Below are 15,568 nucleotides of genomic sequence, written 5' to 3'. Positions count from 1 at the left end.
AAAAGGTGACAGTGCGATCCAGCCAAGTTAATAATAGAGGTTTTACTGCAGCATAATTTGAAGCAGCATTCTTTAATAGCTAAATCATAAATTAAAACACCACTAATCTCTGATGTTGGCAAGGTTTCCTTAAGCCGATGCGTATATTTAAAGTGTAGCTTGTGTCTCTGCATCATTAGAGTTCTTGCCAAGAGTAGCCTTTTGAAATTAAGAGCAATTTTAAAAGAAAAGTGTCTTGACCTGACTAGAGGCTGCTACACACTCAGCAATATTTCATCTGCTCCTCTCACCTCTCCATCCCTCCAGAGGACAGTAATGCAGAACACTGAACTTACTAAAAAACGGCTGTAAAACTGAAATATGCTCTGATGTGACAGAGTGCATCCAGCTTCATAAACATAAACTGAAGAGTGGAGCTTTGAGAGACTGGGTTCATTTTCTGATCACTTTCTCTCATTCTGTGTATTCTTAGTTGTCCAAGAAAGCTGTCTGCCTCTTAAAACTCTATAGTTTGAACTACCATCTCATGCTGATGACTTCCAAATCATTACTGCCAGGCCTGTCTTATCCCCAGAACGCCAGGCTTATAGAACCTGTGGCTTATTTGAACCTACACTTTGAACCTACACTTGGATTACTTAAAAGCTATCTCAAAGTATTAAGGTCAACATAGAACCCATGCAATTACTCCCTGAATTTGCCTCCCTTCTCCACTGGTCTTTTCCATCTCAGCAAACTGTTCCACAGCCACACGATTGCTTAAGCCCAAAACCCAGGTGCTATTCTTGATTCTTTTTGTTCTTTCATACCCTACATGTCATCTAACAACAAGTTCTGTTGGATCTACTCCCAAACTGTATCACAAATGCACCCAGTCCTCTCCAATGACCTTCCCCACGCCATCACATCTCTTGCTTGGCAAAAGTTTTGTTACCGGTCTACCTACTTCTACTACTGCCCTCTAAAATCCACTCATGGCAACGGCAGGGTGATCTTTCAAAATCATAAATCAGATCGTATCACTCTCCAGTTTAAAACCCTTTCCTAGCACACCTAGTATCAAAAAAAGCTTATCATTAAACTTAGTATAAAATCTGATTCTCTTATCCATGCATGAAAGGCCTAACAAAATCTGGCTCCGGCCCACCACTCTGATTCATCTTGTACCACAGCCAACTCCAACTACCCGACGGAGATCATGTAGGACCTCTGTGGACCAGCTGTGCCATCTGCCCAGAATGCTCTGACCCCAAGCCTTTGCATATTGTGCTGCTTCTTACTATTCAGGTATCAGTTTTTAAAAGAGTCACCTCCTCAGAAAAGCCTTCCTGCTTTTGAAATCTAAAGCAGCCAACCACAATATCTAGCAAAACAGCATATGCATTTACCCTCTGACACACCAATCCACTTACAGGTATCTATCCCAAAGAAACACTGGTAAAAACATGACAGTGACAACCAGACATTAAATGGCTCCTGCTGGAAGCATACACTACCAGCAATGAAATAATCTTGAAATGCAAACATACACACACACACACACACACACACACACACAAATCTGATCAATCTTCTTTTGATCTAACTACCAATCCATGGGATATCTAAGGGGCAGAGCAACATGCAATCACCAAAATCTAAAATATAAATATGGGGAACTAACCAGGACAAATGATCCATTTTTTCCAACAAAATAAATTACAAGGGGGAAAAAAAAACACATGGAAGAGGAACTAATAGATTAAAAGAAATTTAAGAGAGAAATAATCCAATTCTGACCCTTATTTGGATCCAGATTAAAAAATACTTTAGACAATTGGTTTAAGAAGATGTGGTATATATACACAATGGAATATTACTCAGCCATAAAAAATAATGAAATATTACCATTCGCAGTAACATGGATGGACCTAGAGATTATCATACTAAGTGAAATAAGTCAGAAAGAGAAAGGGAAATATTATATGATATCATTTATGTGAGGAATCTAAAAATGAGTACAAATGAATCCACATACAAAGTAGAAACAGACTCACAGACGTAGAAAACAAACTTACAGTTACCAAAGGGGAAAGGGAGGAGGGGAAGAATAAATCAGGAGTATTGGATTAACAGATAAACACTACTGTACATAAAATAAACAATAAGGATTTACTGTATAGCACAGGGAACTATATTCAACATCTTATAATAACCTATAATGGAAAATAACCTGAAAAACTATATATATATATATATATATATGTAAATAAATAAATAAATATATATATATATATATATATATTTGAACTGAATTACTTCTCTGTATACCTGAAACTAACACAATATTGTATATCAACTCTACTTCAATTTAAAAAAATACTGTTAAAATAACTAGTCAAGTTGAAACCTTATATGTTCCAATATATGAGATTATTGTTAGAACTGTTTAGTAAGAACAGTATTCTGAATAAGTGTTTAAAGTGAGTGCATATCTTTTAGAAATACATACTAAAGCAGTTATGGATGAATGGCATAACGTGGGGATTTGCTTCACAGGTAAGGGCAGGAAAATGGGTAGGAGTACAGTTGAAACACGAGCTAGTAATTTTTGAAGCTGGGTAATGGATGGATGGGGGTTCATTACATCAGTCTCTCTACTTCTGTATATATTTGAAGTTTTCCATAGTAAAAGTGTAGTTAAAAGCCAACCAATTACTCACTATAACAGTATTTTATTTCTCAGCATATTAAAGTTACTATGTAGTGAGCAGTACATTCATTTTCTGTTGACAGTCTACCTCTCACTAAAACATAAGCTTTTTATATGTGAGAGCAAATGCTTAGTCTTTACTGCTCTTATCTCCAATACCTAGAACAGTGCCAGGAATCTTGATTAATATTTCTGACTGAATAAATAAAACATCCGGGACCTCCTGCAGAATTTTAGAAGATTGTAATTCCACCGTGGCCAACCAAGCATAATGGGAACGTGCCCAACACTAGCCGGCAGGGGCTTACCTTCACCTCGATGAAGTCAGGGTTCCCCAGGGACACCAGCCTGGCATAGGCCTGGAGTTCATCCACGTTCCATGCTTTCACTAGAGTCAGCCTATAGACAGTACGTTGTTGCTAAAACAGAGGAAAACACAACTTTGTTTTTATCACCCAGGAAGATTTTCAAATTTCTTAAACCCATAGGTGAAACCTGGCATGAACTTCTATAAATTGAAGTTGCATTTTGTAGAAAGATGAAAAAAATGTAAACAATGTCATAAGACTCCCAGAAGCCTTATAAAGGCACAGATATTGGTATATTTTTCTTCTCTCACTTATAGTATCGAACATTAGATAAGACACCCAAAAGTTTCTTAACAAATACACTGAATTCCATTTAGTTAGAAATAGTAAATTGACCAAACAGTTTTAGATTGGTGAAAATTAGTTCACATAACCTTCAGGCTTTCAGGTATCAATTGCTCAAAGTTATTTACAGTAAGAATTTCTAATCACTCTTGTCCTCTTTCCTGCTTCCTCATTATTTAATGATCTCTACTTGGCAGAAAAGGCACGTTGATGAACTGTCAAAGTTGCCATTTGTTTACCATGTAACCAAAAGAGGTACTGATTTTCTGAAAAGCCATTAGACAACAGTCATACAAGCCTTTAAAAACTTTATACCTTTGACTTTGTAGCTCCCTTTCAGGACCCTAGACAAATTACTAAAAGTTCAAAGACTTATTCAAACATCTCAAAACAACACGATTAATGATAGTTTAAAATCTACACCAAGAGTGGGGGCAGAACATGTGACTTGCCTATAACCAGTAGAATATGGCAAAGATGATGTGACACCTGTAGTTATGTGCACATGATTACATCCATCTGTAGCAAGTTCCTGGGTAGTATCCATGCTGCTAAAACTCAAACCATGCTTTAAGTAGCAAGGCTCAAAATACTCAAGAGAAAAACAAAGTGAAGTAAGACGTGAACAAAATGATACCAATCTCTCTCTACATGCACCCCAGTGTTCACAGCAGCATTATTTACAATTGCCAAGATATGAAAGCAACCTAAATGTCCACCAACAGATGAACGGATAAAGATGTGGTATATATATACACAATGGAATACTACTCAGCCATAAAAAAGAATGAAATTTTGCCATTTGCAACAACATGGTTGGACTTGGAGGGCGTTATGCTAAGTGAAATAAGTCAGACAGAGAAAGACAAATACTGTATGATATCACTTATATGTGGAATATAAAAAATACAACAAACTAGTGAATATAGCAAAAAAGAGACTCAGATATAGAGAACAAATTAGTAGTTACCAATGGGGAGAGGGGAGGGGAGAGAGGCAAGATAGGGGTAGGGGATTAAGAAGTATAAACTATTATGTATAAAATAAGCTGCAAGGATATCTTGTACAACACAGGGAATATAGTCAATATTTTATAATAACTATAAATGGAGTATAACCTTTAAAATTTGTGAATCACTATATTGTACACCTGAAACATACAATATTGTACATCAACTATACTTCAATTAAAAAGAATGCCAATCTCTCTACTTTTGCTCATGTCTGAAGATAACCAAGGGATGAACAGTATTAGGCAGCCATATCAGAAAATGTACTCAAAACTTATTTTTAAAATGCAGTGTATAATGCACGAAAAGATAGAAATCTTCCAGATTCCCTTCACATAGCTAGAATTCATCCAATGCCAAAACCTAACAAAAATGGTAGAGAAGTGCAAGCCAATCTCACTTGTACTTAATCTTACAGAAATTTTAGCAAATGAAATTCAGCATTATGTTAAAAATTCTAGAAATGCAAAGATGATTCAATATTAGACTATATATTAATACAATTCATCACGTTAATAGCTCAACACAGAAAAGTTATACAATCATCTTATAGACACACAAAGACATTTCATATCATTTAAAGCCCATCCTTGATTTTAAAACAAAACAGAATGAACAACTGAAAAACCATTTGGTAAACTCAAAAATTAAAAGACACATCCTTAACATAAAGAAAACACTCTCCAGTCAATAGTCCATGTCATTCTTAGAGATGTAAAAAATAGAGGCATTTCTGTTTAATCAGAATAACAGCGGAATGTCCACTCTATTATTTTTATAAACACTTCCCTGAAAGTTAAAATCAAAGCAATAAGGCAAGAACAAGAATAAGTGGACAGTATACAAAAAACAATTACTTGCAAATGATATAGCTGGCTTCTTGGAAAATCAACTAAAAATCAGGTTAAGTAAAATTGGCCAGTTACCAAATAAAAATAGAAAAATGAGCAGCTTTCCTAGCATAGAGCAGTGGGGTGAATGTGGACTCTGAGGCCAGACTGAATCCCAGACCACATACTAGCCATCTTTAACTCTGTCTCAGTTTCTACCTGTGCAAAATAGGAGTTTACACAGGATTAAAAGTGTCCATCTACATAACGCTTAGAACCACGCTGGCAGCAGTAAGTCATACTAAGTATTAGCTATTATATGCCATACGTATGGTACATATATACTATATGTACAATTACAAAATGCAAGGCAAAGAAAATTCTACTTCAACTCTAAAATACATCTATAAAATACTTGATGATTATTTATGAAATAACATGGACAGTGAAAAACGTAAATATTTCTGAGACCACAAAAAACTAGGCTACATGGACAGCCATGATAGATTTCTAAATATAATGTAATTCCAATGGGAGTTTAAAATTCCTTTCAACAAATAAACTGGAAATGATACCAACAATAACAATAGCAAGAGTTAGCAATGAGTCAGCCCTTACTATGTGCCAGCTGTTGTTGTGTTTAACATCTTAGCAAAGATTCCAATATTTGTCTCATCTTTGCAACAAATCTTACAAAATAGGTTTATTAGCTTCACATTGAAATTGAGGCCTAGTGCTGCTAAGTGAATTTCCCAAAGTTACACAGTTGGAAAGCAGCAAAGCTGGGATATGAACCCAAGCAGAATGAATCCAGGGTAGACTCTATCTCTCGTTGCTTAACCTTTTCAAATTGTGAAATAAATCATACAAAGAGAAACATACATAAAACACGAATGGACAGCCCAAGGGATTAACACAAAGAAAATATCCATCACCCAGTAACCATCCATTGCCTTTACCCCAAAGCTATCTAATATCCTGACTTCAACCTTAAAGTTTAGATTTTTGCCTGCGTTTGAAATTTATATACATGGAACCACATACTTTTTTGCATCTTGCTTCTGTCATACAACACTGTGTTTATAAAGTTCATCCATGTTGCTGCATGTTGAGATTTGTTCATTTTCTTTGTTATCTAACATTCCATTATTTAAATAGACAATAATTTATTCAACCGTTCCCCCATTGATAGACATCTGGATTATTTCCAGTTTTTAGTTATTATAAAATGCTGTTATCTCTCGTAACACTAGAGTTTAGTTCTTCCTGCTTTCGGGAATTTTATGAAATGCTATTATGATGTGTATTCTTCTATGTCTGGCTTCTTTCACTGAAATTCTTTCACTGAATTTGATGGTGACTTTAGCTTTAGATATATTTTTGCTGCTGTTTAGTACTCCAGTATATAAAAATACTTACATTAGTGAAAGTTGTTGGTTGGTTGGTTTTTTTCCCCAGTTTGGGTCTCTTACAAAATAGCATTGCTATGACTGCTACTGTACCTGACTCCCGACGGATGTTTCTTGAATGTTCCTAAGAGTGGAAATGCTGGATCACAGAACGTGCAGATACTGCTAAATTGGTTTCCAAAGTCATTTCACCATACTTCTACCTGCAGTGGATCAGAGTTCCAGCTGCTTCTCTTCTTCAACAACACTTGTTGTTAGTCTTTTAAACTTTAGCCATTCCTGCACTGTCCTATTTTGTATTTGCCCGTTTACTGATGAAGTTGAGTATGCTTTTGGCCATTTTGATCTCTACTTTTGTGAAGTACTTGTTCAAATGTTTTGAACATTTCTTTATTGGGATAGCTGTCTTTTTACTACTGGGTTTTTCAAATTCTTTACCTATTCTGGCTGTAAGAATGCTGTTATAATTGTATTAGAAATATTTTCATCCACTTTATGGCTTTCCTTTCTGACTTCTTCATATCTTTTGATCAACAGATATAACTAATTTTAGTACATTTACCTTTTATCTATAGCCTACTAATGTTCAGATTGTTAAGGACAAAGAAAAGCACTATGAGGTTACTAAAAAAGAAATGTCATTAGATTTTATTTCAAATTATCAAATTCACATTCTGGGTTTCACTGTGTCTGTAGGGAGCCTGCTCGATGGGATGGTTTTGGAGACTTTAAAGTCTGTTTAAAATTAGTTAAAGCAGTTCCTAAAGTCTATAGAAGAAAGTTGTGTTATACTCCAGTTAGATCAAATTAAAACAAAAACTGAGGGCTTCCCTGGTGGCGCAGTGGTTAAGAACGCACCTGCCAATGCAGGGGACACGGGTTCGAGCCCTGGTCCGGGAAGATCCTACATGCCGCGGAGCAACTAAGCCCGTGCGCCACAGCTACTGAGCCTGCGCTCTAGAGCCCGCAAGCCACAACTACTGAGCCTGCGTGCCACAACTACTGAAGCCTGTGCGCCTAGAGCCCGTGCTCCACAACAAGAGAAGCCACCGCAATGAGAAGCCTGTGCACTGCAACGAAGAGTAGCCCCTGCTCACCAAAACTAGAGAAAGCCTGCACGCAGCAACGAGGACCCAACACAGCCAAAAATAAATAAATAAATAAATTTATTTATTTAAAAACAAAAACAAAAACTGAGTACAGACGTTGCTGGAGAGGTGAGAGCTGGAATTTCCTTTGCAAAGGACATACTTAACACTTTATTTTATCCTTATTTTAGATTAAAAAAAAGAAAGAAAAAATTGGAGTACAAACTGGATTGTATTGTAGTAATTTAATTTGAATAAAACCTATTTTTTTCCTCAGTTTGGGGATTTAGTTAGTAATTTTAATTTGCATAGGTTCTGGTCAGTTATTACTGCAGGATTTTCTGAATGTGGCATATTATCTAGTAGGGACAGGGTTTGTGTAATACTATGGAATACAAAAATGAAGATGAAAGTATCCAATTCAGGCAAAAAGTTTAGCTACTTTCTGTTCAGGCTACAATGTGATTTGTAAAATGTCACAGTGAGATTTGTAAAAAAGTGTCAAGTAGCTGGCATGTTATAATTTCATGTATTTTCTGTTTAATTTGAGAGTCTAGGACTTTTTTTCCCCCAGTGGTAGTAACAAACACAATAAAATGGGAGGGAGGGGTGGATCTGAAAGTAACATCACAACCAATGTGCAGCTAGGCTGTGCAGCAAGAAGCCTAGACGTTAACCTCTAGAATTCAGACCAGCTCTTTGTGACAGAGTTTAAATTTGGGTTTTAACTTATGTTTGTTTCTTAGAAGGAAGCAATACATGGACTGAAAATATTGGGTTGGCCAAAAAGTTCTTTCAGGGTGGTACGGAAGAACCTGAACGAACTTTTTGGCCAACCCAATACATGGAGTGAAAATTGAGGTCAAAATTCCAAAGGTAAATGTTAAATGCTTATCAAAGGGAAGTGAGGGAAAAAAGGATTAAGTACAAAGTAGAAAAGGTCTGAGTAGTTAGGAAGGAGGAGAGAAAAGAGGAAAAAAGTATAAGATGAGGAAAAGAGTACATAGTAGCAATTAAGCTACTGGGCTCTGGAGTCAGCTGTGTGAGCTAAGGCATGCTCTCTGTGCCTCTGTAAAATAGGAAGAGTGATAGTATCTATATCTCATAGTATTGCTGTAAAATTAAAAGAACTAAAACAAATAAAGAACTTAGAACACAGCCTGGCAGATAGAAAACTCTGAATAAATTTCAGCTACCATCATCACCACCACCAGCAGCAGTTACACAGATTCATTCATTTGTTCTCACAGATATCAATTCAACCAACAGTCACCAGGTCCCGCTGTACACCAGGTATAATACTAGATGCTAGAGATACAGCAGTGAACAAGCAACCAAAGTACCGACTGTTGTATAATCTACATTTTATTCTAGTAAACGAACAAAACCAAAGTCAGAGAAGAAATTAGCAGCAATGGTTAATACCAAAAGAGGAGAGGAACCAGGAAACCAGCAAGGTAAGACTCCACCACTCCTGCCTGGCTCCTCAAAGGGAAGGAAATCCAAAAAGGAGGGGATATATGTATACATATGGCTGATTCACTTTGCTGTACAGCAGAAACTAACACAACACTGTAAAGCAACTATATCCCAATTAAAAAACAAACAAACAAATTGAATGCTGACCAAGTCATATCATGCTTGTCAAAAAATTAATTCTAAACTCTTTAAAACAAACAAAAAAACCTTAAAATTGAAACAATCCCTCACTGATGACCATTGTTTCTAAACGCAAAGGAATATGTATTGCCTCTACTAGAAACTGGGCAATGAATCTTTCAAAGTCCTTAGAAAACATACTTATTCTTAAAATGGCTTTAATTAACTAAATTTTTTACTGTTCATGGGAGACAAAACAAAATGTGTCAATCTGATATGTCAAATAAGCAAAGAATTAGAAAATAAATTCAAAGATATAATTCATGATGCAGCCAAATGAAGTATTCTTTATAATCAAAGAAGACAAGCAGGAAAACTATTATAGAATTACTTCCAAAATAAACTAAGTAACCAACCAAATTAAACTGTAATGAATAACTGAAAATGCAGATCAAAGAAAGAGGGCAAAGACAATGTTATAAGACTCAGTGAAGAAAATCCAACCCAACAGGAAAAGAAATCATAGAAGGAGACACATCAAGCCATTAATAGTGCTTACTTCTGAGGATGAGAAGTAAGAGAAGGGTTGTAGGTTTATTATTTACATTTCTCTTTAAAGACCTGTAGAACACCATGAAATGTTCAACATGTGCATTATGAAAATCTCAGAAGGAGAGGAGAGAGAAAATGGCAAAAAATAATATTTGAAAACAAAATGGCCAAAACTTCCAAAATCTGATGAAAAACATGAGTCTACACATTGAAGAAGCTCAACAAACTTCAAGTAGGATAAACTCAAAGAGATGCACACTGAGATATATTATAATCAAACTGTCAAAATACAAAGAGAATCTTGAAAGCAGCAAAAGAGAAGTGACTTGTCATGTACAGGGATCCTTGATAAGATCAGAGCCTATTTCTCACCATCAACCATAATAGTCAGGAGACAGTGGGATGACATATTTAAATTGCTGAAAGAAAAAAACTATCAACCAAGAATTCTACATCTGGTAAAACTATACTCCAAAAATAAAGGAGAGGGACTTCCTTGGTGGCACAGTGGTTAAGAATACACCTGCCAATGCAGGGGACACGGGTTCGAGCCCTGGTTGGGGAAGATCCCACATGCTGCGGAGCAACTAAGCCTGTGCGCCACAACTACTGAGCCTGCGCTCTAGAGCCCGTGAGCCACAACTACTGAGCCCATGTGCTACAACTACTGAAGCCCGCGCTCCACAACAAGAGAAGCCACCGCAATGCAAAGCCCACGCACCACAACGAAGAATAGGCCCCGCTCGCCGCAACTAGAGAAAGCCCACGCGCAGCAACAAAGACCCAATGCAGCAATAAATAAATAAATAAATAAATAAAGTCATTTCCAGATAAGCAAAAGCTCGGGGAGTTCATCATTAGCAGAACTGCCACAGAAGAAATGCTAAAGAGAATGCTTCAGGATGACATGAAAGGACACCAGACAGCAACCTGAAACCATGAGTAAAGAACTGTGATAAAGGTAACTAAATAGGTAAATATGAAAGCCAGTATTGTTCTATTTTTGGTTTCTAATTCCTTTTTTTGTTCCTATGTGATTTAAAACACATATACCTAAAACAATAATTATAAATCTATGTTAATGGGCATGCAATGTATAAAATGTAATCTGTGAAATTAACAACATAAGGAGGAAGATAGAAAATGAGGGGCTTAAAAAAAATAACTTATAAGCTTTTGTACAGCAAAAGAAACCATAAACAAACCAAAATGAAAATCAAAACTACAATGAGGGGCTTTCCTGGTGGCGCAGTGGTTGAGAATCTGCCTGCCAATGCAGGGGACACGGGTTCGAGCCCTGGTCTGGGAAGATCCCACATGCGCCACAACTACTGAGCCTGCGCGTCTGGAGCCTGTGCTCCGCAACAAGAGAGGCCACGATAGTGAGAGGCCCGCGCACTGCAATGAAGAGTGGCCCCCGCTTGCCGCAATTAGAGGAAGCCCTCACACAGAAACGAAGACCCAACACAGGCAAAAAAATAAATAAATAAATAAATAAATAAACATTTAAAAAAAAAAAACTACAATGATGTATCACCTCACGCTGGTCAGAATGGCCATCATCAGAAAGTCTACAAATATTAAATGCTAGAGAAGGTGTGGAGAAAAGGGAACCCTTCCACACTGCTGATGGGAATGTAAATTGGTGCAGCCACTGTGGAGAACAGTATGGAGTTTCCTTTAAAAACTAAAAATAGACTTCTCTGGGGCCAGCAGCCGGCCGACCTGGGGCCCGGGGCCGCAGGCTCAGCCGACTACCATGGGCTCTGTGTCAAACCAGCAGTTTGCAGGTGGCGGCGCCAAGGCGCCGGAGGAGGCGCAGGAGGACGCGGCCCGGGCGGCTGAGGAGCCGCAGCTGCTGCACGGCGCCGGCATCTGTAAGTGGTTCAACGTGCGCATGGGATTCGGCTTCCTGTCCATGACTGCCCGCGCCGGGGTCGCACTCGACCCTCCGGTGGATGTCTTTGTGCACCAGAGTAAGCTGCACATGGAGGGCTTCCGGAGCCTGAAGGAGGGTGAGGCCGTAGAGTTCACCTTTAAGAAGTCTGCTAAGGGCCTGGAATCTATCCGAGTCACCGCCCTGGTGGGGTGTTCTGTATTGGGACTGAGAGGCAGCCCAAAGGGAAGAACATGCAGAAACGCAGATCAAAGGGAGACAGGGGCTACAACTGTGGAGGTCTAGACCATCATGCCAAGGAATGCAAACTGCCACCCCAGCCCAAGAAGTGCCACTTCTGCCAGAGCATCAACCATATGGTAGCCTCGTGTCCACTGAAGGCCCAGCAAGCTCCCAGCTCACAGGGAAAGCCAGCCTACTTTCGGGAGGAGGAAGAGATCCATAGCCCTGCCATGCTCCCAGAGGCCCAGAATTGAGCCACAGTGGGTGGGGGCTATCCGTTTGTGATCAGAAAGTTTTGAGGAACAGGAATCAATCGGCAGAGCGGAGAAAGTGGGGGCAGGGTGGGTAGGGGCAGCTGGCACTGCCATATATCTCAGGCCGGGGGCCAAAGCGTCACCCCCTCTTCCCTCTTGGCGGGGGGAAGGGGTGAGGCAAAGAAACTCCAATCATGCTCTATCCAAATGCACGTGAGGGCTTTGGGGGGTAACCCTTCCTGCATGCTTTATCTGAGTCTCCACCCCAAGAATCTCCAGCTTTTGAAAGTGGCCTGGATAGGGAAGTTGTTTTACTCTTCAAGAAGGATATGGAATAATATTTCCTGTGCCAGAGTGAAAAGATTAAGCATGAGACCAGATTGATGGACCCAACCCACAAGCCACTACATTCTGTGGAAGGAAATATCTCAGGGGTAAGGCAGGGTTTTCCACATCTTGTCTCCTCACAACCTCCTCCTGGGATAGAGTGCTGACAGAACTGTCCCAAGCAGTGGGTTGTGATGATAGGCAAAAGGGGGGTTGAGGGAACAGCTGCAGACCTGCTGCTTCTAAGCTCACTCCCACCCCATTCTGGGCCAATACAATTTTATTTATTTGCTCCCTTGGATGACTGTACCTTGGGTCCCACTTTCTCCAGGATGCCAAGCGCACTAGCTGTGTGCGAATGACGTATCTTGTGCATTTTAACTTTTTTTTTCGTAACATAAATATTCTGGTTTTGTATTTTTGTGTATTTTAATCTAAGGCCCTCATTCCTGCACTGTGTTCTCAGGTACGTGAGCAATCTCAGGGATAAGTCGGCAGCAGCTCCAGGTCTGCACAGCGGGAATACTTTTTGTTGCTCTATCACCAGAGAGAACAACTATTTGGAGCGTATAGCCTATTGAACTACCTCATTTTTGCCAATTAGAGCTGGCTTTTCTGCCACAGTGTCCTCTTGAAACCCCTCCATCTTCAATGTTTCATGGGAGACTAGGTTTTAACTGGGTTGCCCCATGACTTGGTCTCCTTCTACTGAAAGATTGGAAATTGGTCTGAACAGGAAAAGGTGGTACAGAGAGGTTAGGAGAGGCTGGGCCAGGTAAAAGGTGCAGAGAGGGGAAGCCAAGATTAGGCAGAGGTCATCTGTATGTGTGATAAAGGATTCCTGTTCCAGACCTCTAATCCCAGGGCGTAGAACTCGCTTTACATACCAGGTCCATCCTTCACTGGATTGGGCTAGGCCTAACATACACAACAGGGTGTATTGTGTGTGTTTTTGTAAAAACTGTGAGTTGGTAAGGACAGGTTTTAAGAATGATATCTCTGTACCCATCTTGAGCTGCCCAGGGATGGATATATGAAGCAAGGACAAGATCCTTAATCTTTAACAATTCTGGACTTTTCCTCCTTGGTTTCCAGAGAGACCATCAGTGATGGCTTCTTTGTGGTTCCCAGAGCCAGTGTCCTGCCCTGCTGCAGCAGTAATTAGTGTCATGGTAGCTAAAGGAGAAAAGGGGGTTTCGTTTACATGCTGTGAGATCACTGCAAACCTACCTCACTGTGTTGTAACGGGGCAAATGCAATAGAACGCATTGGGTGATGTGTGTCTGATCCTGGGTTCTCGTCTCCCCCAATTGCTGCCCCCCTCTAGTTATTGTATTTGTCTGGGCTTCGTAGGACTTCACAAGTAGCTGATTTGGTGATTGCTCGGTGGCCTAGTTTGTGTAAATATAATGTGTTGGTCTTCTCTATGTTCTTTTGGGGTTTTAATTGTTTACAAACTTCTTTTTTATATTGAGAAAAATAGCCAAAGCATCTTTGACAAAAGGTCTGCACCAGCCAAAAAGATCTGAAACATAAACTTGGGGGCCCCGCTTCTTGAAGTGGGAGGTCTTGAACTACACTTTCTTTTGTGTTCCCCCTCCCCTGTTTCCTATTTTGAACAAGATCTTCTGTCCTAAAAACTGTATTCCTACCCCCTCTTCTTTTCCCCTTCGTGCCCCCCCGAAATAGTCCATACACCTATATGTTTAATTTGTGGGGTGTCTGTGATTAAATGACTTGTGCAAAAATCCTGAAGAAGCTAAGAACTCACCATCCCTTGTTCTCAATCTCCTGAGTCATGACCATTCCTTGATTTGATTCATGCCAAACAGACTGCTGTCTTTGGATGGATTAAAACCTACTTTAATCTCTAATCCTAGGGTAGAGAGGAGCAACGAGGGGGTCTTCCATGTAGAAGGTGGGGTTGGGAGACCACGAAAGGAAAGATGAATGTATAGCCAAGTCACTCAGGAACTTTTATGCAGGTGCAAGAAACTTATGTCAAAGTGGCCACAAGATTGTTTAATAGGAGACGGACGAATGTAACTCCATGTTTACTGCTAGAAACCAAAGCTTTGTGTGAAATCTTGAATTTATGGGGGGGGAGGGAGGGTAGAAAAGCATGTACCTGTTCTTCATCCCTTCCCCTCATTACTGAACTGCAGGAGACTGAGCCCCCTTGGGCTTTGGCGACCCCATCTGGGCAGTGTTTATTTGTTGGTTGATTTTGCTGTGCCAGGTACTTCCTTTCCCATTTGCTATCATTTTGTAACACACATGCTGACCCTTTTCCCTTCCCCTTCTTTTCCTTGGGAAAATACAATGAATAAAGACTTATTGGTACCGAAAAAAAAAAAAAAAAAAAAAAAAACCAAAAATAGAGTTACCATATGATCCAGCAATCCCACTCCTGGGCATATATCTGGGAAAGATGAAAACTCTAATTCGAAACGATGCATGCACACCAATGTTCAGAGTAGCAGTATTCACAATAGCCAAGACATGGAAGCAACCTAAATGTCCATCAACAGATGAATGGATAAAGAAGATGTGGTATCCATCTTATTGGATGGATGGCATCCATAAAATGGAATATTACTCAGCCATAAAAAAGAATGAAATACTGCCATTTGCAGCAACATGGATGGACCTAGAGATGATCATACTAAGTGAAGTAAGTCAGACAGAGAAAGACAAATATATGATATCACTTACATGTGGAATCAAAAAATGTAATACAAATCAATTTATTTACAAAACAGAAGCAGACTCACAGACATAGAAAACAAACTTATGGTTACTAAAGGGGAAAGGGGAGGGGGAGGGATAAATTAGGAGTATGGGATTAAAACATATAAACTACTACATATAAAATAGATAAGCAACAAGGATATATTGTATAGCACAAAGAATTATAGCCATTATCTTGTAATAACTTATAACGGAGTATCATCTACAAAAATACTGAATGACTCTGCTGTAAAACTAAAAAATATTGTAAATCAACTATACTTCAATATAAAAATCCTATTAAA

At 39.1% G+C, this 15,568-nt stretch overlaps 2 protein-coding genes across 4 annotated transcripts in view; one reads left to right on the top strand and one right to left on the bottom strand.

The window, feature by feature from the left end:
* The window catches only part of LOC118881561 (S-adenosyl-L-methionine-dependent tRNA 4-demethylwyosine synthase TYW1), a 203,470-nt gene that overhangs the window by 79,113 nt on the left and 108,789 nt on the right, over positions 1 to 15,568 (bottom strand). For all 3 annotated transcript variants that reach the window (XM_036826658.1, XM_036826657.1, XM_036826659.1), the window contains exon 14: positions 3,001 to 3,111. In XM_036826658.1, coding sequence (XP_036682553.1) covers positions 3,001 to 3,111 — 111 coding nt within the window. The remainder of the gene's footprint in view (positions 1 to 3,000; positions 3,112 to 15,568) is intronic.
* LOC118881562 (protein lin-28 homolog A-like) lies at positions 11,593 to 12,206 on the top strand. The gene is given in 2 exon segments (XM_036826661.1): positions 11,593 to 11,908; positions 11,911 to 12,206. Coding segments are annotated over 2 exon segments (612 nt in total).

The sequence above is a fragment of the Balaenoptera musculus genome, chromosome 15, assembly GCF_009873245.2.
Source record: "Balaenoptera musculus isolate JJ_BM4_2016_0621 chromosome 15, mBalMus1.pri.v3, whole genome shotgun sequence".
Lineage (NCBI taxonomy): Eukaryota > Metazoa > Chordata > Mammalia > Artiodactyla > Balaenopteridae > Balaenoptera > Balaenoptera musculus.
Note: the sequence above shows the minus strand (reverse complement) of the source record. Positions and strands in the feature narration are given on the sequence as shown.